The sequence below is a fragment of the Zonotrichia albicollis genome, unplaced genomic scaffold (assembly GCF_047830755.1).
Source record: "Zonotrichia albicollis isolate bZonAlb1 unplaced genomic scaffold, bZonAlb1.hap1 Scaffold_115, whole genome shotgun sequence".
NCBI lineage: Eukaryota > Metazoa > Chordata > Aves > Passeriformes > Passerellidae > Zonotrichia > Zonotrichia albicollis.
Window position 1 is genome coordinate 22,101 of NW_027428346.1, and position 15,934 is coordinate 38,034.

The window sequence follows — 15,934 nt, forward strand, 5'->3', positions numbered from 1 at the left end:
GCCCCGTTTTTGGGGCGTGCCTCCCCAGTTTTGGGCCCCTTTTTTGGGGCATTTCCCCCCAGTTTTGGGCCCCATTTTTGGGTCGTCCCCCCCTCATTTTTGGGCCCCGTTTTCGGGGCATCCCCCCCAATTTTGGGCCCAGTTTTTGGGGCATCTCCCCCCATTTTTGGGCCCCGTTTCTGGGTCGTCCCCCCCATTTTTGGGCCCTGTTTTTGGGGCATCCCCCCCATTTTTGGGCCCTGTTTTGGGGGCATCCCCCCCAATTTTGGGCCCCGTTTTGGGGCGTCCCCCCCTCATTTTTGAGCCCTGTTTTGGGAGCATCCTCCCCTATTTTTGGGGCCATTTTTTGGGGTGTCCCCTCCCAAATTTTGGGACATATTTTGGGGCATCTCTCCCCACTTTTGGGCCCCGTTTTGGGGCGTCCCCGCTCACCTGGCGGCCAGGAAGAGCACGCAGCTGACGGCCAGGTAGGCCAGGAGCATGAAGAGCCACACGGCCGGAGAGAAGGGGTCTAGGAAGGAGAAATACCCCGGCTTGCGGCCCTGGGGGGACGCCGAGTGAGACCCCCGCGCTGGGCCCGGAGACCGCCCCAAACTGACCCAAAATCCACAGAAAACTGACCCAAAACGGCCCCAAAAGTGACGTTAAAACTGACTCTAAACTGACCCCAAAATGACCCAAAAAACCACAAAAAAATGACCCAAAATAGTCCCAAAACTGACCCCAAAATGAACCAAAATCCACCAAAAAAATGACCCAAAATAGCCCCAAAACTGACCCAAAACTGACCCCAAAATGACCCAAAATCCACAAAAAAATGACCCAAAATAGCACCAAAACTGACCCTAAAACTGACTCTAAACTGACCCCAAAATGACCCAAAATCCACCAAAAAAACTGACCCAAAATAGCCCCAAAACTGACCCAAAACTGACCCCAAAATGAACCAAAATCCAGCAAAAAAAGACCCAAAAGTGCCCCAAAACTGACCCTAAAACTGACCCCAAACTGACCCCAAAATGACCCAAAATCCACCAAAAAAAAGACCCAAAAGTGCCCCAAAACTGCCCCTAAAACTGACCCAAAAATGACCAAAAATTACCCAAAATTGACAGAAAACTGATGCAAAACAGACCCTAAAACTGACCCCAAAATGAACAAAAATCGACAGAAAACTGACCCAAAACTGCCCCAAAACTGATCCTAAAACTGTCCCAAAACCGACCTCAAACTGACCCTAAAACCGACACAAAACTGCCCCAAAATTGACACAAAATTGACCCCAAAACTGGCCCTAAAACTGACCCTGAAACTGAGAGTAAACTGCCCCAAAATGACCCAAAATGGACAAAAACCTGACCCAAAATAGCCCCAAAAATGACCCTAAAACCGACACAAAACTGACCCTAAATTTGACATAAAACTGCCCCAAAACTACCCCAAAACTGACCCTAAAACTGACCCGAAATTCAACATAAAAATACCCCAAAACTGACCCCAAAACCGAGAGAAAACAATCCCAAAACTGACCCTAAAACTGACCCAAAACTGCCCCAAAACTGATCCTAAAACTGTCCCAAAACCGACCTTAAACTGACCCTAAAACCGACACAAAACTGCCCCAAAATTGACACAAAATTGACCCCAAAACTGGCCCTAAAACCGACCCTAAAACTGAGAGTAAACTGCCCCAAAATGACCCAAAATGGACAAAAACCTGACCCAAAATAGCCCCAAAACTGACCCTAAAATTGACACAAAACTGACCCTAAATTTGACATAAAACTGCCCCAAAACTACCCCAAAACTGACCCCAAAATAAATAGAAAATAGCCCCAAAACTGACCCTAAAACCAACAGAAAACTGACCCTAGATTTGACATAAAACTGCCCCAAAACTACCCCAAAACTGACCCAAAATTCAACATAAAAATACCCCAAAACTGACCCCAAAACCGAGAGAAAACAATCCCAAAACTGACCCTAAACTGAGCCCAAAATAAATAGAAATAGCCCCAAAACTGACCCTAAAACTGGCACTAAACAGCCCCAAAACTGAACCCAAAATGGCCCAAAATCAACAAAAATCCCACAAAAACCCCAAAAAACCCCAAAATCGCCCCAAACTGACCATGTGCATGCGGCAGAGGATGCTGATGCCCAAACCCCAAACCCCAGACCCCAAACCTGATATAACCCCCATAAAACCCAATAAAAACCTACAAAAAACCCCAAAAAAACCCAAAAAAACCCCAAAACCCATAAAAGCCCATAAAAACCCCAAAAAAGCCCGAAATGGCCCCAAATCTCACCATGTGCACGCGGCAGAGGATGCTGATGCCCAAACCCCAAACCCCAGACCCCAAACCTGATATAACCCCCATAAAACCCAATAAAAACCTACAAAAAACCCCAAAAAACCCCCAAAAAACTCAAAATCCTACAAAAACCCCAAAAATCCCCGAAATCGCCCCAAAACTGACCATGTGCACGCGGCAGAGGATGCTGATGCCCAAACCCCATAAAATCCCCATAAAACCCCAAAAAAACCCCAAATCCTATAAAAACCCTATAAAAACCCTATAAAAACCCAAAATCCCCATAAAAACCCCAAAAAAGCCCAAAATCGCCCCAAACTGACCATGTGCACGCGGCAGAGGATGCTGATGCCCAAACCCCAGACCCCAGACCCCAGACTCAAAATCCCAGATCCCAAATTCCCATAAAACCTTATAAAAACCCAAAAACCCATAAAAACCCCAAAAAACCCAAAAAAGCCCAAAATCGCCCCAAACTGACCATGTGCACGCGGTAGAGGATGCTGATGCCCAAACCCCAAACCTGATATAACCCCCATAAAACCCAATAAAAACCTACAAAAAACCCCAAAAAACCCAAAACCCTACAAAAACCCATAAAAACCCCAAAAAAGCCCAAAATCGCCCCAAATCTCACCATGTGCACGCGGTACAGGATGCTGATGCCCAAACCCCAGACCCCAGACCCCAAACCTGATATAACCCCCATAAAACCCAATAAAAACCTACAAAAAACCCCAAAAAACCCAAAAAAACCCAAAAACCCATAAAAACCCTACAAAAACCCCAAAAAAGCCCGAAATGGCCCCAAATCTCACCATGTGCACACGGCAGAGGATGCTGATGCCCAAACCCCAAACCCCAGACCCCAAACCTGATATAACCCCCATAAAACCCAATAAAAACCTACAAAAAACCCCCAAAAAACCCCATAAAAACCCAAAACCCTACAAAAACCCCAAAAAAGCCCAAAATCACCCCAAACTGACCATGTACACGCGGTACAGGATGCTGATGCCCAAACCCCAAACCCCAGACCCCAAACCTGATATAACCCCCATAAAACCCAATAAAAACCTACAAAAAACCCAAAAAAACCCAAAAAAACCCATAAAACCCCAAAATCCTACAAAAACCCTATAAAAACCCCAAAAAAACCCAAAATCGCCCCAAATCTCACCATGTGCACGCGGTACAGGATGCTGATGCCCAAACCCCATAAAATCCCCATAAAACCCCAAAAAAACCCCAAATCCTATAAAAACCCTATAAAAACCCTATAAAAACCCAAAATCCTACAAAAACCCCAAAAAAGCCCGAAATGGCCCCAAATCTCACCATGTGCACGCGGTACAGGATGCTGATGCCCAAACCCCAGACCCCAGACCCCAAACCTGATATAACCCCCATAAAACCCAATAAAAACCTACAAAAAACCCCAAAAAAACCCCTAAAAAACCCCAAAAAAACCCAAAACCCTACAAAAACCCCAAAAACCCCCGAAATGGCCCCAAATCTCACCATGTGCACGCGGTACAGGATGCTGATGCCCAGGGTCATGAAGGGCTTGGAGAAGTCGATCACCTTCTCGCGCTCGGCCGTGATGGTGAACGCCGCCACCGCCAGGTCGGCTTTCTGGGGACCCCAAAAAATATTTATGGGGTCATGGAGGGCACCCCAAAAACCCAAAAACCCCAAAAACTCCAAAAAATGTGGGGTCGGATTTTTCGGAAAAAAAAAACCCCAAAAAATCCCGGGATGGAAACCCCAAAAACCCAAAAATGTGGGGTTGGCTTTCTGGGGACCCCAAAAAATTCATGGGGTCATGGAGGGCACCCCAAAAACCCCAAAACCCCAAAAACTCCAAAAAATGATAGGTCGGATTTTTCGGAAAAAAAACCCAAAAAATCCCGGGATGGAAACCCCAAAATCCCCAAAATGTGGGGTCAGGAGGGGCTGGGATTTTTTTCCAATGGGATTTTTTTAAATATAGGGATTTTTTTAATGGGATTTATTTTTTATAGGATTTTTTTCCCTATGGGATTTTCACTGCGGGATTTTTTTCCCTATGGGATTTTTTTAAATATAGGGATTTTTTAAATGGGATTTATTTTTTTATAGGATTTTTTTTCCCTATGGGATTTTCACTGCAGGATTTTTTTCCAATGGGATTTTTTTTCATTATAGAAATTTTCTTTATGGGATTTTATTTTTTTTAGGATTTTTCCCCGTGCCGTACCCGGTTGATGAGCTCTCCCGGAGCCGTTGGGTTCCTTATGGGATTTTCACTGTGGGATTTTTTTCCAATGGGATTTTTTTAATGGGATTTATTTTTTTTAGGATTTTTTTCCCTATGGGATTTTCACTGTGGGATTTTTTTCCCTATGGGATTTTCACTGTGGGATTTTTTCCAATGGGATTTTTTTAAATATAGGGATTTTTTAAATGGGATTTATTTTTTTATAGGATTTTTTTCCCTATGGGATTTTCACTGTGGGATTTTTTCCAATGGGATTTTTTTCATTATAGGGATTTTCTTTATGGGATTTATTTTTTTTATAGGATTTTTTTTCCCATGTTGATGAGCTCTCCCACCATGCCCGTCCCGGACCCATTGGGTTCCTTATGGGATTTTCACTGTGGGATTTTTTCCAATGGGATTTTTTTCATTATAGGGATTTTTTTAATGGGATTTATTTTTTTTAGGATTTTTTCCCTATGGGATTTTCACAGCGGGATTTTTTCCAATGGGATTTTTTTAAATATAGGGATTTTTTAAATGGGATTTATTTTTTATAGGATTTTTTTTTCCCTATGGGATTTTCACTGTGGGATTTTTTCCAATGGGATTTTTTTCATTATAAGAATTTTCTTTATGGGATTTATTTTTTTTATAGGATTTTTTTCCCTATGGGATTTTCACTGTGGGATTTTTTTCCAATGGGATTTTTTTCATTATAAGAATTTTCCAATGGGATTTTTTTATTATAGGGATTTTCTTTACGGGATTTTTTAATAGGATTTTTTTCCCTATGGGATTTTCACTGTGGGATTTTTTCCAATGGGATTTTTTTAAATATAGGGATTTTTTTTAATGAGATTTATTTTTTTATAGGATTTTTTCCCCGTGCCGTACCCGGTTGATGAGCTCTCCCGGACCCGTTGGGTTCCCTATGGGATTTTCACTGTGGGATTTTCATTACAGGTTTTTTTCCAACGGGATTTTTTTCATTATAAGGATTTTCTTTATGGGATTTATTTTTTTTAGGATTTTTCCCCATGCCATACCCGGTTGATGAGCTCTCCCACCATGCCCGTCCAGGAGCCGTTGGGTTCCCTATGGGATTTTCACTGTGGGATTTTTTTTCCAATGGGATTTTTTTCATTATAAGAATTTTCTTTATGGGATTTATTTTTTATAGGATTTTTTTCCCTATGGGATTTTCACTGTGGGATTTTTTCCAATGGGATTTTTTTCATTATAAGGATTTTATTTTTTTTAGGATTTTTCCCCGTGCCGTACCCGGTTGATGAGCTCCCCCACCATGCCCGTCCAGGACCCATTGGGTTCCTTATGGGATTTTCACTGTGGGATTTTTTTAAATATAGGGATTTTTTTCATGGGATTTATTTTTTTTAGGATTTTTTCCTGACGCCGTACCCGGTTGATGAGCTCTCCCACCATGCCCGTCCAGGAGCCGTTGGGTTCCCTATGGGATTTTCACTGCGGGATTTTTTCCAATGGGATTTTTTCATTATAGGGATATTTTTAATGGGATTTATTTTTTTTAGGATTTTTCCCCGTGCCGTACCCGGTTGATGAGCTCTCCCGGACCCGTTGGGTTCCTTATGGGATTTTCACTGCGGGATTTTTTTCCCTATGGGATTTTCACTGCGGGATTTTTTCCAATGGGATTTTTTTAATGGGACTTTTTTAATGGGATTTATTTTTAATTTTTTTTTTATTTTTTTCCCCATGCCATACCCGGTTGATGAGCTCCCCCACCATGCCCGTCCAGGAGCCGTTGGGCTCGGGCGCCCCGTACAGCCCGTCCTCCACCAGCTTGATGTGGAAGCGGAACTTGAGCAGCGCCGCCAGCTCGCGCAGCATGTCCACGCAAAATCCTTCATATCGATCGCCGCCCACACGCATCACGTATGGATTCTCCTGTGGGGTCACATTTGGGGTTAATTATTGGGGTTTGGGGTCGGTTATTGGGGTTTGGGGTCGGTTATTGGGGATTTGGGGTCATTGGGATTGGTCACTGCAGTGTCCACGCAAAATCCCTCATAGCGATCGCCGCCCACCCCGCATGACGTATGGGTTCTCCTGAAATTACAGGGTTTGGGGTCGGTTATTGGGGTTTGGGGTGGGGTTATTGGGGTTTGGGGTCGGTTATTGGGGTTTGGGGTCATTGGGATTGGTCACTGCAGTGTCCACGCAAAATCCCTCATAGCGATCGCCGCCCACACGCATGACATATGGATTCTCCTAAAAATATAGGGTTTGGGGTCGGTTATCGGGGTTTGGGGTTGGTTATTGGGGTTTGGGGTCGGTTATTGGGGTTTGGGGTCATTGGGATTGGTTATTGGGTATGGGATTGGTCACTGCAGTGTCCACGCAAAATCCTTCATAGCGATCACCGCCCACCCCGCATGACATATGGGTTCTCCTGAAATTACAGGGTTTGGGGTTAATTACTGGGGTTTGGGGTCAATTATTGGGGTTTGGGGTCGGTTATTGGGGTTTGGGGTTAATTATTGGGGTTTGGGGTCGGTTATTGGGGTTTGGGGTCAATGGGATTGGTCACTGCAGTGTCCACGCAAAATCCTTCATATCGATCACCGCCCACACGCATGACATATGGATTCTCCTGAAATTACAGGGTTTGGGGTTAATTATTGGGGTTTGGGGTCGGTTATTGGGGTTTGGGGTCGGTTATTGGGGTTTGGGGTCAGTTATTGGGATTTTGGGGTTTGGGAGATGAGTTTGGGGGTAAAACCAGCAGGGAAATTAATTTGGGATCAATGGGGGATTAATGACGGATCAATGGGGCTCAATGGGAAATCGATGGGGAAATCAATGGGGGATCAATCTGAAATCAATGGGGGATCAATAGGGATCAATGGGGATCCCAAATGGAGACCCCGATGGGCACCTGCGGCTCCCAGTCCCTCCCAGTCCAAACCAGTGACCCCCAAATCCCCATTAACCCTTTCCCAGTTCCATCCCAGTCCCCTCCCAGTATAACCCAGTCCATTCCCAGTCCCTCCCAGTACAAACCAGTGACCCCGAACCCCCATTAACCCTTTCCCAGCCCCTCAATGCACTCGCGGCTCCCCCTGGTGGCGGCTTTGGGAACTGCAGCGCCCTCCCAGTACAAACCAGTGACTCCAAACTCCATCCCAGTACAAACCAGTAACCCCAAATCCCCTCCCAGTACAAACCAGTGACCCCAAACCCCCATTAACCCTTTCCCAGTTCCATCCCAGTCCCTCCCAGTATAACCCAGTCCATTCCAGTCCCTCCCAGTACAAACCAGTAACCCCGAACCCCTTTAACCCTTTCCCAGCCCCTCAATGCACTCACAGCTCCCCCTGGTGGCGTCTTTGGGAACTGCAGCGCCCTCCCCGTTTATCCCAGTACAAACCAGTTTATCCCAGTCCGTTCCCAGTTTATCCCAGTCCATTCCCAATCCCCCTCCCAGTCCATTCCCAGTCCATTCCCAGTCCAAACCAGTCCACACCAGTATGGTGGTGATGATCAGCGTCTTGTTGGCCAGGCTGTCCGAGGCGTTCAGGGCCAGCGTGGCCTCGTCCATGGCCAGCGTCCGGTTGGAGAACCACACGCCCACCTGCCGGGGGTCAGAGGTCACCCGGGGGTCACTCGGGGTCACGCAGGGGTCACCAGGGGTCACTCACCTCCCTGTGTCCATCCTTGCCCTTCTCCAGCACCCTCAGGCTGTAATTGGTGCGCTGCCCTTTGCTGTTGAACTCCACGCGCCCGGTCAGGCCGTCGTACTCCACCTGGAAATGGGCCAAAATGGGCCAAAATGGACCCAAAAAATGGCCCAAAATGGACACAAAATATACCCAAAAAATGTCCCAAATACACACAAAATATATCCCAAAAATGTCCCAAAATGGAGCCAAAAAATGACCCAAAATGCACGCAAAATATACCCAAAAAACTGTCCCAAATACACCCAAAAAATACCCCAAAAATGTCCCAAAATGGACCCAAAAAATGACCCAAAATACACACAGAATATACCCAAAAAATGACCCAAAATACACACAGAATATACCCAAAAAATGTCCCAAATACACCCAAAAAATATCCCAAAAATGACCCAAAATGGACCCAAAAAATGACCCAAATATACCCAAAAAATATCCCAAAAAATGTCCCAAAACACACCCAAAAAATACCCCAAAAATGTCCCAAAACGGAACCAAAATATGACCCAAAATACACACAAAATATACCCCAAAAATGTCCCAAATATACCCAAAAAATATCCCAAAAATGACCCAAAATGGACCCAAAAAATGACCCAAAATACACACAAAATATATCCAAAAAATGTCCCAAAATACACACAAAATATACCCAAAAAATGCCCCAAATACACACAAAATATATCCAAAAAATGTCCCAAATACACCCCAAAAATGTCCCAAAATGGACCCAAAAAATGACCCAAAACGCACACAAAATATACCCCAAAAATGCCCCAAATACACCCAAAAAATATCCGAAAAATGTCCCAAAATGGACCCAAAAAATGACCCAAAATACACACAGAATATACCCAAAAAAATGTCCCAAATATACCCAAAAAATATCCCAAAAAATGCCTCAAATATACCCAAAAAATATTCCAAATATACCCAAAAAATATCCCAAAAAATGTCCCAAAACACACCCAAAAAATATCCCAAAAATGTCTCAAAATGGACCCAAAAAATGACCCAAAATACACCCAATAATTATCTCAAAATACATCTTAAACATACCAAAAAATGATCCAAAATACACACAAAATACCGGATAAATATATCCAAAAAATACCCCAAAATGGACCCAAAAAATGACCCAAAATACACACAAAACATACCCAAAAATTCACCAAATATACCAAAAAAATACCCCAAAAATGTCCCAAAATGGACCCAAAAAATGACCCAAAATGCACACAGAATATACCCAAAAAATGTCCCAAATACACCCAAAAAATATCCCAAAAATGTCCCAAAACACACCCAAAAAATATCCCAAAAATGTCTCAAAATGGACCCAAAAAATGACCCTAAATACACACAGAATATACCCAAAAAATGTCCCAAAACTGTCCCAAAATGGAACCAAAATATGACCCAAAATACACACAGAATATACCCAAAAAATGCCCCAACTATACCCAAAAAAATCCCAAAAAATGTCCCAAAACACACCCAAAAAATACCCCAAAAATGTCCCAAAATGGAACCAAAATATGACCCAAAATACACACAAAATATACCAAAAAAGACCCAAATACACACAAAATATATCCAAAAAATGTCCCAAATACACACAAAATATACCCAAAAAATGCCCCAAATACACCCAAAAAATATCCCAAAAATGTCCCAAAATGGAGCCAAAAAATGACCCAAAATGCACACAGAATATACCCAAAAACTGTCCCAAATACACCCAAAAAATACCCCAAAAATGTCCCAAAATGGACCCAAAATACACACAAAATATACCCAAAAAATGACCCAAAATACACACAAAATATACCCAAAAAATGCCCCAAATATACCCAAAAATTATCCCAAAAAATGCCCCAAATATACCCAGAAAATATTCCAAATATACCCAAAAAATATCCCAAAAAATGTCCCAAATACACCCAAAAAATATCCCAAAAATGTCCCAAAATGGACCCAAAAAATGACCCAAAATACACCCAAAATATACCCAAAAAATGTCCCAAATATACCCAAAAAATATCCCAAAAATGTCCCAAAATGGACCCAAAAAATGACCCAAAATACACACAGAATATACCCAAAAAATGTCCCAAAACACACCCAAAAAATATCCCAAAATGGACCCAAAAAATGACCCAAAATACACACAGAATATACCCAAAAAATGTCCCAAATACACCCAAAAAATACCCCAAAAATGTCCCAAAATGGACCCAAAAAATGTCCCAAATACACACAAAATATACCCAAAAATGTCCCAAATACACCCAAAAAATATCCAAAAAATGTCCCAAATACACCCAAAAAATACCCCAAAAATGTCCCAAAATGGACCAAAAAAATGACCCAAAATACATCCAAAACATACCCAAAAAATGCCCCAAATATACCTAAAAAATATCCAAAAAAATGCCCCAAATATACCCAAAAAATATCCCAAATATACCCAAAAAATATCCCAAAAATGTCTCAAAATGGACCCAAAAAATGACCCAAAATACACCCAAAAATATCCCAAAATACATCTTAAATATACCAAAAAAATGATCCAAAATACACACAAAATACAGGCTAAATACATCCAAAAAATACCCCAAAATGGACCCAAAAAATGCCCCAAAATACACACAAAACATACCCAAAAAATGCCCCAAATATACCCCAAAAATATCACAAAAAATGTCCCAAATATGCCCAAAAAATATCCAAAAAATGTCCCAAAATGGACCCAAAAAATGACCCAAAATACACACAGAATATACCCAAAAAATGTCCCAAATACACCCAAAAAATATCCAAAAAATGTCCCAAAATGGACCCAAAAAATGACCCAAAATACACACAGAATGTACCCAGAAAATGCCCCAAATATACCCAAAAAAATCCCAAAAAATGTCCCAAAATGGACCCAAAAAATGACCCAAAATGCACACAGAATACACCCAAAAATGTCCCAAAACACACCCAAAAAATATCCCAAAACGGACCAAAAAAATGACCCAAAATACATCCAAAACATACCCAAAAAATGCCCCAAATATACCCAAAAAATATCCCAAAAATGTCCCAAAATGGACCCAAAAATGCCCCAAAAAATATCCCAAAAACACCCCAAAACACACCGTACCTGTGCGCTACAAAAACCCTAAAACCACCCGGGCTTGTTTTTGGGTGCATTTTGGGGTTTTTTGGGATTGTTTTTAGGGCTGATTCTGGGGCTGTCTTGGGGACTGTTTCAGGGTTTTGGGGTCATTTTTAGGGCTCTTTTTGGGTTTGTTTTTGGTGTTTTTTCAGGGTTTTCGGGGCTGTTTTTGGGGTTGTTTTTGATGTTTTTTCAGGGTTTTTGGGCCTGTTTTTGGGGCTGTTTTTGGGGCATTCCCACCGGGTTTTCGGGGCTCTTTTTGGGTTTGTTTTTGGTGTTTTTTCAGGGTTTTTGGGGTTGTTTTTGGTGTTTTTTCAGGGTTTTCGGGGCTGTTTTTGGGGTTGTTTTTGGTGTTTTTTCAGGGTTTTCGGGGCTGTTTTTGGGGTTATTTTTGGTGTTTTTTCAGGGTTTTTGGGGCTGTTTTTGGGGTTGTTTTTGGTGTTTTTTCAGGGTTTTTGGGGCTGTTTTTGGGGCTGTTTTTGGGGTTGTTTTTTGGGGCTGGTTTTGGTGTTTTTTCAGGGTTTTTGGGGTTGTTTTTGGGGCATTCCCACCGGGTTTTCGGGGCTGTTTTTGGGGTTGTTTTTGGGGCTGTTTTTGGTGTTTTTTCAGGCTTTTTGGGCCTGTTTTTGGGGCTGTTTTCATGTTATTCCCACCGGGTTTTCGGGGCTGTTTTTGGGGCTGTTTTTGGTGTTGTTTTTGGTGTTTTTTCAGGGTTTTTGGGGTTGTTTTTGGGGCTGTTTTTTGGTGTTTTTTCAGGCTTTTCGGGGCTGTTTTGGGGGTTGTTTTTTGGGCTATTCCCACCGGGTTTTCGGGGCTGTTTTTGGGTTTGTTTTTGGTGTTTGTTCAGGGTTTTTGGGGTTGTTTTTTGGGCTATTCCCACCGGGTTTTCAGGGCTGTTTTTGGGGTTGTTTTTGGGGTTGCTTCAGGGTTTTTGGGGCTATTTTGGGGGCTGTTTTTGGGGTTGTTTTTGGGGCTGTTTTTGGGGCTGTTTTTAGGGTTGTTTTTGGTGTTTTTTCAGGGTTTTTGGGGCTGTTTTTGGGGCTGGTTTTGGTGTTTTTTCAGGGTTTTTGGGGCTGGTTTTGGGGCTGTTTTTGGGCTTGTTTTTGGAGTATTCCCACCAGGTTTTTGGGGCTGTTTTTGGGGTTGTTTTTGGTGTTTTTTCAGGGTTTTCGGGGCTGTTTTTGGGGTTGTTTTTGGGGCTGTTTTTGGTGTTTTTTCAGGGTTTTCGGGGCTGTTTTTGGGGTTGTTTTTGGTGTTTTTTCAGGGTTTTCAGGGCTGTTTTCGGGGCTGATTTTGGGGTTGTTTTTGGTGTTCTTTCAGGGTTTTTGGGGTTGTTTTTGTGCTATTCCCACGGGGTTTTCGGGGCTGTTTTTGGTGTTTTTTCGGCTGTTTTTTGTGCTATTCCCACCGGGTTTTCAGCGGTATTTTTGGGTTCATTTCGGGGTATTTTGGGGCCGCTCACCATGCGCAGGTAGTTCATCAGGCTGGTGCCGTGGGGTTGTTTTTGGTGTTTTTTCAAGGTTTTTGGGGCTGTTTTTGGGGCTGTTTTTGGGGCCAGTTTTGGGGCTGTTTTTTGTGCTATTCCCACCGGGTTTTCAGCATTATTTTTGGGCTCATTTCGGGGTATTTTGGGCCGCTCACCATGCGCAGGTAGTTCATCAGGCTGGTGCCGTGGGGCTGTTTTTGGTGTTTTTTCAGGGTTTTTGGGGCTGTTTTCGGGGCTGTTTTTGGCCTATCCCCACGGGGTTTTCGCGGCCGGTTTCAGCATTATTTTTGGGCTCATTTCGGGGTATTTCGGGGCCGCTCACCATGCGCAGGTAGTTCATCAGGCTGGTGCCGTGGGGCTGTTTTTGGTGTTTTTTCAGGGTTTTCGGGGCTGTTTTTGTGCTATTCCCACGGGGTTTTCGCGGCCGGTTTCAGCATTATTTTTGGGTGGATTTCGGGGTATTTCGGGGCCCGCTCACCATGCGCAGGTAGTTCATCAGGCTGGTGCCGTGGGGCCAGATCCCGGGGGCCGCGCAGGCCAGGGGGCGCCCCCCGATCTCCTGGCTGCGGTTCAGCTCCCGCACGGCGCCCACCACCACGTGCACGGCGTCGAACAGCAGCGCCGCCGACAGCTGCAAATTCGGGGGGAATTCGGGGCTTTTTGGGGTTCCCCAGACCCGAAACCCCCGCCCCAGAAATGCCCAAGAATTTCGTTTTTTGTAGACGTGAAATTTCTGAGTTTTGGTCATTTTTTTTTCCCTCAAATTTCTGAATTTTGGTCATTTTTTTTCCCTCAATTTCCGAATTTTGGTCTTTTTTTTTTTTCCCTCAAATTTCTGAATTTTGGTCATTTTTTTTCCCCCAAATTTCTGAATTTTGGTCATTTTTTTTCCCCCAAATTTCTGAATTTCGGTCATTATTTTTCCTCAAATTTCTGAATTTTAGTCTTTTTTTTCCCAAGATTTTTGGGGTCCTTTCAAGGTTTTTGGGGTCCCCCAGACCCGAAATCCCCACCCCAGAAACCCCCAGGGATTTGGGGTTCTGTAGACGTCGAATTTCTGAATTTTGGTCTTTTTTTTCCCTCAAATTTCTGAATTTTGGTCTTTTTTTTTCCTCAAATTTCCAAGTTTCGGTCTTTTTTTCCCCAAGATTTTTGGAGTTCCTTGAAGATTTTTGAGGTTTTTCCCAAAATTTCGGGGTCCCTCAGAACACGAATCCCCACCCCAGAAACCCCCAGGGATTTGGGGTTCTGTAGACGTCAAATTTCTGAATTTTAGTCATTTTTTTTTCCTCAAGTTTCCAAGTTTTGGTCTTTTTTTCCCAAGATTTTTGGGGTCCCCCCCAAGTTTTGGGGTCCCCCAGACCCCAAATCCCCACCCCAGAAACCCCCAGGGATTTGGGGTTCTGTACACGTCAAATTTCTGAATTTTGGTCATTTTTTTTCCTCAAATTTCTGAATTTTAGTCTTTTTTTTCCCCCAAAGTTTTTGGGGGTCCCATCAAGATTTTCGGTATCAATTTGAAGTTTTTGGGGTCTCCCCCAAGTTTTGGGGTCCCTCAGACCCGAAATCCCCACCCCAGAAACGCCCAAGAATTTCGTTTTTTGTAGATGTCAAATTTCTGAATTTTGGTCTTTTTTTTTTCCTCAAATTTCTGAATTTTGGTCATTTTTTTTTTCCTCAAATTTCCAAGTTTCGGTCTTTTTTTCCCCCAATATTTTTGGGGTCCTTTCAAGGTTTTTGGGGTCTCCCCCAAGTTTTGGGGTCCCCCCAATTTTTCCACTTCCCCAGTGAATTTCACCCCCCAAAATTTCACGTCTTTCCCCAAAACTTCGCGATTTCGGCGCTGCCCCAAAATTCCCTTTTCTCCCCCGTTTTCCCTCCGTTTCTCGCGGGGTTTTTTGCTTTTTCCCCCAGATTTTGGGGTCCCCTCGGGGTTTTTGGGGTCCCCCCAATTTTTCCACTTCCCCAGTGAATTTCACCCCCCAAAATTTCACGTCTTTCCCCAAAACTTCACGATTTCGGCGCTGCCCCAAAATTCCCTTTTCTCGCCCGTTTTCCTGCCATTTCTCGCGGGGTTTTTTGTGTTCCCCCCCAATTTCGGGGTCCCCTCGGGGATTTTCGGGGTCCCCCCAATTTTTCCACTTCCCCAGTGAATTTCACCCCCCAAAATTTCACGTCTTTCCCCAAAACTTCGCGATTTTGGCGCTGCCCCAAAATTCCCTTTTCTCGCCCATTTTCCCACCATTTCTCACTGGGTTTTTTGCTTTTTCCCCAAATTTCGGGGTCCCCTTGGGGATTTTCGGGGTCCCCCCAATTTTTCCACTCCCCCAGAATTTTTGCCAATTTTTTGGCCACTTCCACCCCCAAAACTTTGCGATTTTGGCGCTGCCCCAAAATTCCCTTTTCTCGCCCGTTTTCCCTCCGTTTCTCGCGGGGTTTTTTGCGTTCCCCCCCAAATTTCGGGGTCCCCTCGGGGTTTTTTGGGGTCCCCCCAATTTTGCCACCCTCCCAGAATTTTTGGCCACTTTCACCCCTAAAACTTCGCGATTTTGGCGCTTCCCCCAAAATTCCCTTTTCTCCCCCAAAATTCCCTTTTCTCCCCCATTTTCCCACCGTTTCTCGCGGGGTTTTTTGCTTTCCCCCCCAAATTTCGGGGTCCCCCCGGGGGTTTTTGGGGTCCCCCAATTTTGCCACCTTCCCAGAATTTTTGGCCACTTTCACCCCTAAAACTTCGCGATTTTGGCGCTTCCCCCAAAATTCCCTTTTCTCCCCCAAAATTCCCTTTTCTCCCCCATTTTCCCACCGTTTCTCGCGGGGTTTTTTGCTTTCCCCCCCAAATTTCGGGGTCCCCCCGGGGGTTTTTGGGGTCCCCCAATTTTGCCACCTTCCCAGAATTTTTGGCCACTTTCACCCCTAAAACTTCGCGATTTCGGCGCTCCCCCAAAATTCCCTTTTCTCCCCCATTTTCCCACCATTTCTCGCGGGGTTTTTTGCTTTTCCCCC

The 15,934-nt window shown here is 43.9% G+C and overlaps 1 protein-coding gene across 10 annotated transcripts in view; it reads right to left on the reverse strand.

The window, feature by feature from the left end:
- GRIK5 (glutamate ionotropic receptor kainate type subunit 5) overlaps positions 1 to 15,934 on the reverse strand; it is a 51,323-nt gene that overhangs the window by 12,127 nt on the left and 23,262 nt on the right. For all 10 annotated transcript variants that reach the window (XM_074533862.1, XM_074533855.1, XM_074533857.1 and 7 more), the window contains 6 exons: positions 13,410 to 13,562; positions 8,241 to 8,345; positions 8,066 to 8,173; positions 6,304 to 6,486; positions 3,840 to 3,953; positions 433 to 542 (listed from right to left, as the gene is read on the reverse strand). In XM_074533862.1, coding sequence (XP_074389963.1) covers positions 433 to 542; positions 3,840 to 3,953; positions 6,304 to 6,486; positions 8,066 to 8,173; positions 8,241 to 8,345; positions 13,410 to 13,562 — 773 coding nt within the window. The remainder of the gene's footprint in view (positions 1 to 432; positions 543 to 3,839; positions 3,954 to 6,303; positions 6,487 to 8,065; positions 8,174 to 8,240; positions 8,346 to 13,409; positions 13,563 to 15,934) is intronic.